The sequence below is a fragment of the Sciurus carolinensis genome, chromosome 8 (assembly GCF_902686445.1).
Source record: "Sciurus carolinensis chromosome 8, mSciCar1.2, whole genome shotgun sequence".
In the NCBI taxonomy this organism is placed as follows: Eukaryota; Metazoa; Chordata; class Mammalia; order Rodentia; family Sciuridae; genus Sciurus; species Sciurus carolinensis.
In genome coordinates, this window is record NC_062220.1 from 447,465 (window position 1) to 460,695 (window position 13,231).

The 13,231-nt window shown below is 48.1% G+C and overlaps 1 protein-coding gene across 2 annotated transcripts in view; it reads left to right on the forward strand.

Moving 5' to 3' along the window:
• The window catches only part of Ncapg2 (non-SMC condensin II complex subunit G2), a 60,881-nt gene that overhangs the window by 33,600 nt on the left and 14,050 nt on the right, over positions 1 to 13,231 (forward strand). For both annotated transcript variants that reach the window (XM_047561302.1, XM_047561303.1), the window contains exons 16-23: positions 1,365 to 1,538; positions 6,452 to 6,522; positions 6,796 to 6,949; positions 7,054 to 7,227; positions 7,891 to 8,007; positions 8,093 to 8,233; positions 8,626 to 8,725; positions 12,273 to 12,460. In XM_047561302.1, the coding sequence (XP_047417258.1) occupies positions 1,365 to 1,538; positions 6,452 to 6,522; positions 6,796 to 6,949; positions 7,054 to 7,227; positions 7,891 to 8,007; positions 8,093 to 8,233; positions 8,626 to 8,725; positions 12,273 to 12,460 (1,119 nt within the window). The remainder of the gene's footprint in view (positions 1 to 1,364; positions 1,539 to 6,451; positions 6,523 to 6,795; positions 6,950 to 7,053; positions 7,228 to 7,890; positions 8,008 to 8,092; positions 8,234 to 8,625; positions 8,726 to 12,272; positions 12,461 to 13,231) is intronic.

Sequence of the window (13,231 nt, forward strand, 5' to 3'; positions counted from 1 at the left end):
CCGTATAATAAATTTCTCCTCTTTCCACAGAGCTAGAACAGGAAAAAGGAGAATTAAGTGCAGAATGAAAATTTTGTCAATCTTTTTTTTTTTTTTTTTGTGGTGCTGGGAATTGAACCCATGGCCTTGTGCTTGCAAGGCAAGCACTTTACCAACTGAGCTATCTCCCCAACCCTGTCAATCTTATTTATGTCATTCTTTTGATAGATTTTAAGCCATTAGTGGTTTCTTTATAAGTTTGATTGGCTTGAATACATTTCAAAGCATTAGGTGCATGTTGAGATATCTGACTTTATGTAGACACCACATTTGCTTTTTCTGTGTACTGTCGTTAATCAAATTTAATCTTTCCCCTGGTCCCACCCTTGTACACATTAGCACAAAAATACCAAACTTCACTGGGCATGGTGGTACACGTCTGTAATCCTAGGACTAGGGAGACCGAGTGAGGGGAGGATTGCAAGTTCTAGACCAGTCTCAGCAATTTAGCAAGACCCTGTCTCAAAATGAAAAATTCAGAGGATTGGTGATGTGGCTTAGTGATAAAGCATCCCCTGAGTTGAGTCCCTAGCACAAAACAAAAACCAACCAAACCAACCCAAACCTGATCTGACTTACCCTTGTCATCTCAAGGCAGCTTCCTTTAAGGAAATTGCTGCATTGGTCACTCAGCAGATTGGCAGACTGTCTTGCTGTAGTCATGCACAGGCCTCCTGCAGGGATCGCTGGTGGACTTCACCAGTGTGTGTCTGCTGATGGCCATGCACAGTGTGGTACCTGGTGAACAGCCACAAGGCCTGGCAGGTGGGGCACCTACACCGTGGCCAGAGGGGATTCATCAGAGTTGCATGTGGATTACACTGAGTGTGCAAGGGTGTGGTCCCACACCAGCTTGAGTGAAGGAAGCTTCATTTAAGAACAGACCAGGGAGCCCCTGACTTAGTGGTTGTAGGTGGTGAGCACATCACTCCAGTCTAGGGCTGTGGGCTGCTGGCCGCAGAGGGAGGGGACTGTGGCGCTGCATCCTGTAGGGGCCAGGCAGGGCCAGCGACCCATTCACTGCCATGTCATGCCTCCATCTGTGTCAGGTATTGTGGTGACAAGTGGCATCTTTTGGTTTTAGAAGAGCTTTAACTCATGTAAACTGTTTCTTTAAAGGAAGTTAAATTGAGCTAATTGAGAGTTTATTTTTTGAGTGGCATTTGAAAGAAATTGACCTCCCTAGTAGAGATTCTAACGTGGACAGTCCAGTCCTGTCGAGACATGAAAGTAGCTGGCCTGCACATCTGAGGCGTGCTTTTGAGGACAGTGCTCTTGGCTTGTGGCTGTCAGACGCTGTCATGGTAATGGCATTTGTGTCTTAGGTTCTGGACAAAATGCTGTCGGTGAACGATGTTGCGTCCATGGCAGGTTTGCTAGAAATCATCGTGATTCTCTGGAAGAGCATCCATAGAAGTCTGGAAAACAACAAAGAGGCCAAGGCCTACACTGTCAGCAAGTTCGCCTCTGTGCTTCCTGAGTACTTGAAGGTATTTAAGGTGAGTACTGGCCATGCTTGTACGCAGGACATTCGTGGTGTTGCGTGTGAAGTTTGGAAATGCACGCCTTGTGCAGTGTGTGAGTTGAGCACCTTAACATGTGCATTGCCCACATACCAGCAGCTTTTTGTGGCAAAAACATGTAAAAATCTGTTACTCGGGCTTTTGAGGCTACTGTACAGTACATGGTGTGAGCTGTGGTCCTGTGAGATGCTGCAGACCTGTTGAGTTGACCCTCTTGTCTAACTGGAACTCCTGTCCGTTGACCAACATCCCCGGCCCCAGCCCTGGGAGCACTGTGCTCTCCATCTCTATGGTTTGTTTGGATGAAGGGAACCTTTTTGTTTCTTGGTATCTGAAGAAAGTTCATATTTTTCTTTTTTTTAAAGAGAAGTTTGTTTAGGAAAGCAGGTATGCATTCAAGGGAGATTGTAGGCCAACTCCAGAGGAAGAGATAGCCTCTTTTCTTTCTTGCAGTGTTGGGGCTCGAACCTAAAGCCTCATGCATGCTAGGCAAGTGCTCTACCACAGAGTTATATCCCCAGCCCAGCACAAAGTTCATATTTCAAAACCAAATTTTAAAATGCCTCATAGGTGAAAACATGTATTTATTCCCCACCGTATAGAAATCATAGTTTAAATATAGAAAGGCCCCAGGTCTTATGGACCATCCTTTTCTGCTTAAACGTCACTCGTTTCTTCTGCTGACTGTGTGCAAGACTGGACCGGGTAGTTTTCTTGAGCCTTTTCTATGACTGTCAAGTCTCTAAGCTTCATTCTGCTTCTGAAACGAAGAGGGCCTATCACAAAGGCAAGCCATCTTAGTTGCCAAATTCATCAGTAAATTGAAAAACTCAATTAAGTTGCCTTAAGCATCACAAGGCCCTTGGATTGATCCCTGTACTACCAAAAAGAAAGGGAAGAAAATGCCTCTTCACTGGGAGTCAGGAGGAGGTGGGCCACTGTGACTGAACAGCAGGAGACAACATGTCAGGTTCTGATTTTGCTCGTGTTTCCGTTTCATATATATTTTCAGGAAAACGACTTCTTTCCCTTTAGGATCCACCATCCCCTTGTTCTCCCAGCCAGGAACTTTTCTCGTAGGTGCTCTCGACGGCGTCTGCGCAGTTGAGCTCTGCTTCACGCACTTTGCAGTGATGCTGACCTGGCGGAGCCGCCCTTCGCAGGCACAGCACAGGTGCGGGTGCCGCTGTCCCTGGGGGCCTGGCACGGGTGTCTGCTGCCATTTGGTGGTGCCCCAAGTAGGCTCTGGTGGGCTTCGTGGCGCTGAAGCCTGTGGCTGCCTGGCAGACTTTACTGTTCTCTAAGGATATTCTGGTTCATTTTGTAGAATTTCCCGATAGTTTTCCTCTCCTGAGAGTTCAGGATTCCAAGTGTATAGTGAAATTTTTTCCCCTTTTATCAGTATTGCTTTGATTGACTGGGATTGAACCGAGGGGTGCTCTACTACTGATCTGTATCACCTGTCCTTTTTATTTTACTTTAAATATTTTTTAGTTGTAGGTGGACACAAACCTTTATTTATTTGTGTTTATGTAGTGCTGAGGATCAAACCCAGTGCCTTGTATGTGCTAGGCAAGTGCTCCACCACTGAACCACAACCCCAGGCCCTTTTTATTTTTGATTTGGAGACAGTTTAGCTGAGTTTGGCCTGAACTTGAACTCCTCCTGCCTCGGCGTCCCCAGTTGCTGGAACCCCAGGTGTACCTCTGCACTGAGCTCCTCTTTTTTTTTTGGTACTATGGGTTGAACCCAGTACCGCACCACTGAGCCACATCCCCGCATCCCCAGCCCTTTTTTTTATTTTGTTTAGAGACAGGGTCTCACTGAGTTACTTAGAACCTCAGCCTCCCAAGCGGCTGAGATTATAGGCATGCGCCACCATGCCCAGCCTTATCATTATTCTTTTTAAAATAAAGGACAACATGGAATTTTGTCCCTTTTGGGTCTGGTGTGTCTGTGGGATCTAGATAGGCCCCTGGTGTTTTTACACAGTAGTGAAGGTTGTGTAAAAGTTTTAGGATACTTGATTTAGTAGAAGTCTTCTTACCCCGGAACTTCATCCATCATGTACAATACAGTACCCATTCATGTTCAATATACAGTATTCATGTTCATATACAATATAGCATGTAAATGCAGCATCCGTTCATGTTAAAAACACTAGAAAAACTAGGGATAGTAGGAACAGACCTTAACATTGTAAAAGCTATATGTGTTAAATCCAAGGCCAACATCATTCTAAACAGAGAAAAATTGAAAGCATTCCCTCTAAAAACTGGAATAAGACAGGGATACCCTCTTTCACCACTTTTATTCAACATAGTCTTGGAAACCCTAGCCAGAGCAGTTAGGCAAAAGAAAGAAATTAAAGGGAGATGAACAGGAAAAGAAGAGCTTAAACTATCCCTATTTGCGACAACATGATTCTATATTTAGAAGACCCAAAAACCTCTACCAGAAAACTTCTAGATCTCATAAATGAATTCAGCAAAGTAGCAGGATATAAAATTAACACCCATGAATCAATTGCGTTCCTATATGCTAATGATGAAATAGCTGAAAGAGAAATTTGGAAAACTATCCCATTCACAATAGCCTCAAAAAAATTACAATACTTGGGAATCAATCTTAACAAAAGAGGTGAAAGTCCCCTACAATGAAAACTACAGAACACTAAAGAAAGAAATTGAAGAAGACCTTACAAGATGGAATGACCTCCCATGTTCTTGGATAGGCAGAATTAATACTGTCAAAATGGCTATAGTACCAAAACTGCTATACAGATTTATATATGAAATTCCTATTAAAATTCCAATGATGTTCTTCACAGAAATATGAAATTCATTTGGAAAAATAAGAAGCCCAGAATAGTCAAAGCAATCCTCAGTGAGAAAAGTGTAAGCAGGAGGCATCACAATACCAGACCTTAAATTGTACTTCAAAACTATAGTAACAAAAATGGCATAGTATTGGCACCAAAACAGACATGTAGACCAATGGAACAGAATAGAAGACAGAGACGAACCCACATAGATCCAGTCACCTCTGCTAGACAAAGGTGCCAAAAATGTACATTGGAGAAAAGATGGACTCTTTCTTCAACAAATGATGCTGGGAAAACTGACAATCCATATGTAGCAAAATGAAATTGAACCCCTATCTCTCACCCTGTGCAAAACTGAACTCAAAGTGGATCAAGAACCTGGGTATTAGACCAGAGACCCTGCGCCTAGAAGAAATGTAGGCCCAAATCTCCGTCCTATCTGCTTGGGAACCAGCTTCCTCAGGAAGACTCCTGAGGCACAGGAAGTAAAGTCAAGAATCAATAAATGGGATGGTATCAAACTAAAAAGCTTCTTCACAGCAAAGGAAACAATCAAGAATGTGAAGAGAGAGCCTAAAAAATGGGAGAACATCTTTACCACATGCACCTCAGAGCATTGCTATCCAGGATATATAAAGAACTCAAAAACTTAACACTGTAAAAACAAATAACCCAGTTAATAAATGGGCAAAGGAACTGAACAGGCGTTCCACAAGAAAGAAATATGAGCGGTCAACAAATATATGAAAAAAATGTTTAGCATCACTAGCAATTAGGGATGCAAATTAAAACCACACCGAGATCTCACTCCAGTTGGAATGGCAACAATCAAGAATACGAGTAATAAACGTTGGCAAGGATGTGGGGCAAAGGCACACTCATACCCTGCTGGTGGGACTGCAGATTGGGAGAATCGCTTTGGAAAGCAGTATGGAGATTCCTCAGAAAACTTGGAATGGAACCACCATTTGACTCAGTTATCCCACTCCTCGGTATATACCCAAAGGACTTAAAATCAGTATGCTACAGTGATGAAACCACATCAATGTTTATATCACAATAGCTAAGCTATGGAACCAACCTAGGTGCCCTTCAACAGATGAGTGAATAACTAAAATGTGGTATAAATACACAACAGAATATTATTCAGCCATAAAGAAGGATAAAATTATGGCATTTGCCAGTAAATGGATGGAACTGGAGACTATTATATTAAGTGAAATGAACCAATCCCAAAAAAGCTAAGACTGAATGTTCTCTATGATATGCAGATGCTAACACAAAATAAGGTGCTGGGGGAATAGAAGTTCATTGGATTAGACAAAGAGGAATGAAGGGAAAGGTGGAAGGGATGGGAATAGGAAAGACAATAGAGTGAATGGGACATAACTTTCCTCTGCACATAGGAATATACCACAGTGAAACTCTATCATGTACAACCACAAAAGTGGGTCCTAATTAGAATAAGTCATACTCCTTGTTTGTGTAATATGTCGAAATACACTCTACTGTCATATGTATCTGAAAAGAACAAATGAAAATGAAGAAATAAAAGAGCCCATGTTAACATGACAAGGGGGATGAGACAAAGGGGAGTGAAGGGAAGGGGGAGGTAGTACCAGTGGGATGCATCTGACATGACTGTCCTTTGTACATCTGTGAATACACCTCAGTGGAACTCCACATCATGTACGACCACAAGAACGGGATCCTAATTAGAATGCGACGTTCTTCACGTCTGTACGACTGTGTCAGCATGCACTCTGCTTTCACGTGTAACTAAAAAGAGCAAATAAGGCAAAATTCACAAAATAAAAAATAAATAATGTGGTCATGGGCTTTTGTCCTCTGGTTACTGGTGTGTGTAGGATCTAGGCTGGCGCCTGTGTGTTTCCACGGTAGTGAGGGTCGTGTGCAGGTCTCGGGGGGCTTGATGTAGTAGCATCTTCGCTCCTGAACCTGAGGTAGGCCAATGGGATTCCTTGAACGGTGAAGGACTGCACAGTGCTCTCTGGCAGCTCTGGAGACCGTCACCTGTCGTTTGCTTTCCTTCCTGTGCCGCTAGGATGATCGCTGCAAGATCCCGTTGTTCATGCTGATGTCCTTCCTGCCAGCGTCTGCTGTCCCTCCGTTCAGGTATGCTGTGTGAAGCAGGACTCGGCATCGCTGTCCGTCCCTGGCTTCAGCCCGCCACCATGCCGGGCCCACGGCCTGCCCCCTGTGGGTGGGCGCTGAGAGATGAGGGCATGCGCAGGACTGCCCTCGGGAGTCTGGGCGCTGTGGCAACAGGTGGTGACCGAGAGCCAGCCCACACCTGCTGCTCGTGTCGGTGGAGCTGAGTTGTGAGCCAGACACAGGGAGGAGGCCGTGCTGGGAGGAGGGCTGACTGCTCTCAACCCGGCGTTGCAGCTGTGGCGTGGTCTCCACCTTGAGGAGCCAGGAGGAGGGCGCCGCGGACAGGAGCTACTGCACGCTGCTGGACTGCCTCTGCTCCTGGGGGCAGGTGGGCCACGTCCTGGAGCTCATCGGCGACTGGCTGCCCCAGGAGCGGCCCGCGTCCCAGGTGCGTGGGTGTCATGCCCTGGAGCCTGGCACTCGGGACAGCTGTTTGGGGACTCGAGCTGTGAATTATCCACTGACGCCTGTTTTCCTTCTTTTCCCCTTCAGAGTCACTCGGCATCCAGACGCAAAGTGCAAATCCATGACACACGCCCGGTGAAACCTGAGTTGGCGCTAGTTTACATGGAGTATTTGCTGACCCACCCAAATAACCGGGAGTGCTTGCTCTCTGTGCCGCGAAAGAAACTTAACCATCTTTTGAAAGCACTGGAGACGTCAAAGGTAACGTTCTGCCCTGAAGGTGGGTGATTCTGAGTGGTGGCAGCATTCTTTGAGCTGGAAGGAATGAGAAAGATAGTCCACAAAGATAGGGAGACAGGCAGGGGAGTCGGGAGCAGAGCCTTTTCTCCACTCAGAGCCCACGTTTCTGCAGAGGCCTTTGGGGCACTAGGCTCGGTCAGGTGGGTCATCCCTGCTCAGCATTCCAGCCCCAGGAAGCCTTGTGAGGAAACACTGGCTCCCTTGAAGGTCCTTGGTGGTTTTCTTAGGAACCCTGGAGAGTGTCTGAATTCCTCAAGCCCTCAGCGCCCTGTGGACCCTGTTTCCTCCCTCCTGGCTGGCCTGGCTGCTCATGCAGGAGTGAACAGCACCTGTCCCCGCTGTCATCCCATGTGGCAGTTTAGCAGAGCCAGGTGTGGGTAGGGAGGGCAGCATGGGGCTCTGTGGACAAGACCGGCCCCCTTGTGGCCCTGTGGACGTGTCCTGCAGGGCCGGCTGTGTGCTTCTGAGGCCTACTCAGCCCTCGTGTCCAGGTAGAAACAGCAGAGGTCAGCGTCGCCAGAGCTGGGTGCCTCCCGTTCCCTGAGTGTCCTGGTGGTACTTGCCGTAGAGGATGCTGTGGTGACGTGGTGATGAGAATGTGAACCTGGGGTTGTGACATTGCAGGCAGATCTGGAATTCCTTCTGCACTCGCCGGGTGCGAAGCCCCCTCACTTCAGCGAAGCAGCCGCCCTGCGAGCCTTCGGTCTGCACTGCCGGCTGAGTGTTCATCTGCAGCTCAAGGTGTGTGGCCACCTCCCCTGGGTGTGAGCAGCTCCCCGCAGAGGCACTGTCCTTACCGTTTGCCTTGCTGTTCTGTGTTGGACAGTTCTGCTCAGAAGGGAGAGTCCACCTGTCCATCTTGGAAGACACTGGGTTTTGGCTAGAGAGCAAAATTTTGCCTTTGATTCAAGACCAAGAGGAAGAACGTCTGAAGCTTCAGAGGGTCATCTACCAGCAGATCATCCAGGTGAGCTGTCGGCACAGGGTGCCATCTCTGATGGCATGCTGTGTGCAGGATTGCGTTCCCTGCACACCATGGCCTCAGTCCTTTTAAGTGCACACAGTGGTATCTAAGGTTTTGGAGTTTTCCTTTATGCAGAGCTCAGGCTGTGTAGTTTTAGTGCAGCTTCACACATTGCATATGATAGGTATTTGGTTAGCTGGTGGGATTACATTCAGTATGTCTCTAGGTGTCTTATGGCAACAGAAATCAGAATGTATCCCCACAGAAATTCCTTTAGAAATATCTGTGTAAGTGTCTGCTTATGAGAAAGGGGTCCATCACATAGGAGAAGTTCTGTCAGGCCCAGGTGGGCCCCTTTAATGGCTCTGCTGGTAAACCTTGTCTGTCTCTTACAGACCTACCTGACTGTTTGTAAAGATGTCATCATGGTCGGGCTCGGAGACCCCCAGTTCCAGATACAGCTTTTACAGCGGAGTCTTGGAATCATGCAGACAGGCACAGTATATTCCACCCTTTAAGAACTATTTATGGTAACACAGCCAGCCCCCTGCCCGTTTCTCTTGCCCCTAGCTTTGTGGCTAAGATTCTGACTTTCAAGTGATGATATGTATGGTGCAGCTAGCTTAAACCAAAAGAGGGGCTTGTTGGCTGGTGGGGCCAGGACGTCCAGAGTTGTTTTTAGTGCCAGACATGCTGCTCCCTGCTTTATGCTTCATGGCTGGGCAGACTCCCCTTCTTGGTATCTACGGGCAACCTTGCAGAAGAGCCAGGGGTGGCTCTGCTCTGGCCTTGAGCTGCTTTTGTGGGGTGAGTTGGGAGTTGTTGGGTCATGCCTCCCCTACCTCCGGACCAAGGACAGGTAGCGTCGGTGACATGGCAGCTGACCATGTGGCACCCCGTTTGCTGCCTGCTAGGTACTCAGTTCAGTGTGCTCAACGGGGTGGTGAGAGGACAGCCACCTGAGCCATTGAGGTCCTAAGCACCAGCATCTCGGAGCCTGTGTCAGAGAGCGGTAGGCAGGCGTGTGTGCGATGTACCCTGGAGGGCCTGGCACCAGATTCCTGGCCAGTAAGAGCACTGTTGTGCCGTGACCCCTAGCCCCTAGCCTCAACCTCAGCCAGCCAGCCCCACTGCCTCTGTTCCGGGTGACTGAGACCCAGGGACCCTCAGCATTTGAAGGCGACCTCTCCATAGGCTTGGCCTTGCTGGACGAGCTGAGGACCACTCCCTGTGGCAAGCTGCACTGGGCACCTGCAGCTGCTTGGCAGGGAGCCCACTGTCATGCAGTCCTACACTCTAGTGTCCTCTGGAGGCCCGAGGGGTCTGGTCCTGTCCGGGCTGCTGCTGGAGTTGGAGTTTGGGCAGTCCAGGTCCTCAGGTTGGCTCAGAATTCCCAGAAGTGAACCCACACCCAGAGCAGGGCCAATATTGTTTGTGGTCAGCACTTTTTCTTTTTTAAGTTCTGGGTTTTGTACTTGAGTTTGATGATTGAAACAGTCAGAATGATTGATTTTTTTTTTAACTTCACTTATCATTTATAAATTCTTTTCCCGAGGACACTTTTAGTGTTCATACAGTGTACTTTTCTAAGGAGCTGGATAGAGTTTCGATCCACAGTTAGCCAGCTTTATTACATGACAGTTTCTGTTCCCTCAAAATAAGTCCTGACTTGACCTGTGACTGGGCTTTGTACCCAAACATTCTAGTGACCAGCTTTCCTGGGTGGGGTGCCCTGTGTGGCTATTCCCCTGCAGCTGTCACCAGTGGACCTGGAGTCCTGGGTGGCAGTTCAGCCAGGTGAACCTGGAGTCTCTGGTTAGCTGGACTTGACTTTTTGCCTAACCTGAAAGAGTCCTGGTAAAGACACCATTTTAATTCAAGAAGTCATTTATGTTTATGTTAATTATGTCCAAGTGCGGCATTGTCCACACTGATGTGCACCAAAGAAGGGGTGTTCCTAGAACACAGCCGGGTCCGGCCCTGTGCACCCAGGCGCCCCAGCAGTGCAGACTCGGACACTAAAACAGCAGGACTCACAGGAGAACTTCTCCTCATGAAAAGTACCAGCACAGTTACAAAGGAAGGTCACGGTCCACATAAGACCATTTGGAGTGCAGAGGTGAAGGAGGTGGGTGGAGTGGGCTCTGAGACAGGCAGGGGCTCAGGCCAGGTGGCACTGTGACTTTCAAGTGCGTTGATGTACGGACCAGGGTGGCCTAAGAGATCAGCTGCTGAGAGAGCCCAAGGAGCCAGATGCCCAGGGTCAGACTGCCTTGCGGTGCCCGGAGAACCGCTTCACCCTGCAGAGGTGGCGCGCACAGCTGCGAGGCCTCAGGCCATGGCCTGCCGTCTGATGTCGCTGTGTGTCCTGACTTGTCTGCAGGAGGCTGAGTGCCTGATGCGTGATGTTCTCTACTAGGTTATGAGGCACACGTGCTTTTAGATAACGGGGCTCTGAGCTAGAGTTTCTGGATTTCCACGTTTTTGCCAACATCACATGAAGACCTGCCCTGAAGGGGATGTCAGGACAGCTCCTCTGGTCTGCGGGCCTGTGGTCTGCGGAACACAGTGCCCACTCACCTGCCCCGCTCACCTGCCCCACTGAGAGCATTTCCACATGAGAAGCTGTGAGGAGTGTGTCCCTCCAGCTTTTCTTGCACCAGAGTGAAGACTTTGTGGTTTTAGAGATTTCGCATCTGCTGCCGACTCTGGCAGAGCTGTGGACCTCAGGCCTGAGGTGGCTCCAGGTCTCCCTTCTGCAGGTAGATCTGGAGGTCTCAGGCGGAGCTTCCTATCTCCAGGCCCATGTCCTTGTCTCCTTTGCTGATCTCCTGAGGAGAGGTTTTGGTACTGGAGGTTGAGGGTTGACTGTGAAATCTAAGATTGCCTGGGGTTCGGACGGTTCCCCAGGCACAGAAGCATGGGTCCAGCAAGGCAGAGCTGGTGTCTAGAGCAGGCCTCCTGCACAGCGGGGAAGGTGAGTGTGCGGCCGAGGGGCTGGGGCTGGAGTGCACTCAACAAGTAGGCTCTGGCTTTTGGTCAGGTCACAGGGCGGGCTTTTGAGGGTGGAGAAGCCCCGGAGAGCTAGGTAGCCAGGCATCTCTGCCCAGTGCTTAGTATAACTGCTGCCCCTTGGGTGAAGCCACACAGCAGCGCTGTGTAAAATGGAGGGCGTGTGTCTGTGTACTTGGGCCATTTTGCCCTTTCTGGCCTAGCACCACCAGCACAAGTCACACAAGGGTCAGCTGACCCTCAGCAGCTTGTGGGCGCACGCGTGGTCTTGGCCCCTTTGTGGAAGATGCAGTAAGACTGCTGCCTCTGGGCCGTGCCTTCTCTGACCCTCCTCCTCACCTCTGGCTAACTGTCTGTGGTCACGTTCCTGTGCTTCCTACTGTGGCATATTTTAAGTACGGGGTGGACTCCAGGACAGCATGTGACAACACGGCCCTGTGTCCACACAGATGAGGTCCAACCTGTGCCTGGATGTTGGATGTGTCATAAATCTCAAAATTTTGCAGATGCACCCACAAAACTCTCAGGAGCAGGTTGCTGGCTCTGCTTTTGTAGCTCAGTGTACCAAGATTGAAAGAAAAATGAAAATTGAAGGTCTCGAGGATGAATAGAACAAATAGGTTTACTAGGTGTAAATTACCAAATTAATGTAGCCCAGTGAGGAGAAAACCTGGAAAAGAAAGACGATAAATACGCTCCTGCCGAGTGTTAACCACTGAACCATTGCTGTGAGGTTATTGCACCAGGCACTTAAAGCCAGTATCAACTTCACTCTTAGCTGGGAGAAATAATGGAGTGTTTAGGAGTCGTACTCAAGCTGTCTCGTGTTTATGCAGCTCAGTGACTGAGGGCATTTGTTTCGTACCTAAATCAGGCAAATCTTTTATTTTTTAGTTTAGGTTAGAATTTAGGTTAATCTGATCAACATGGAATCATATGCTCTTCTGATCTACCTTCAGATGCGCATGTTAAGAGATTTCTTACAGCTTATGTATTACCTGACCGATTCTTTTCATTCTTTTCTTTCCAGTGAAGGGATTTTTTTATGTCTCACTGCTTCTTGGCATTCTGAAAGAGGTAACAGGAAGCTCCTTGATTCAGAAACCAGACCCAGAAGAGGTCGTTACAGTGTTGTACGACACAGTACAGAAAGTGTTCCAGAAGATGCTGGAATGTATTGCGCGGAGCTTCAGGAAGCAACCGGAAGAAGGCCTGCGGGTACTGGCATACTCATGGTGGGCGGTGCCCTTGGCCAGGTGTTCCTGGACTCTGGGACTGGGCTGCGTGGAGACCTGGTGGCAGGCGTGTAGGCCCAGCCCTCACCGTGCATCTGCCGCAGGGCAGGGCCAGTGTGGTGGGCTGCGGGGCACCCAGACGCCCTCACAGTGGGCTCCCCCAGGGTGCAGAACAGGTGGCTCAGCCTCTAGCAGTGGTTGCTGCCACAATTATCCAGAAAGAATATACCCCCCTCCATTTTATTATTGGTGTGTCGTAGTTGTACCTGTTATGGGGATTAGAGAAGGCTTTTGAAGATGCTGTTTGATTATTTGTAGAATGACTAGAGACCTTGCCTGGGTTAAATTTGTATTAGTCGATGTGATGCAGGATTATTGAGGAAGGAATTCATTCAAAAACCCATATACCAGATTTTTTTTTTTAAGGGTGATTTTTTTTTTTTTAATTTTTAAAATGTTTTTTAGTTTTGATGGGTGATTTATTTATTTCTTTGTTTATTTACTTATTTATTTATATGTGGTGCTGAGAATAAAACCCAGGGCCTCACACATGCCAGGCAAGTGCTCTACCACTGAGCCACACCCCAGCCCCCCAGATCTGTTTTACTCCTAAAGATAATGCAATGCCAGGGCCTGAACAAGTCTGTGTTGTTATTGGAAAGCCATTCTTTTTTCTACCTACAAACTATTTTTTAATGATGATTTCTTCAGAATGTTTAAAGGGGAAGCTATTTGTAAAATACTGAAGATTTTC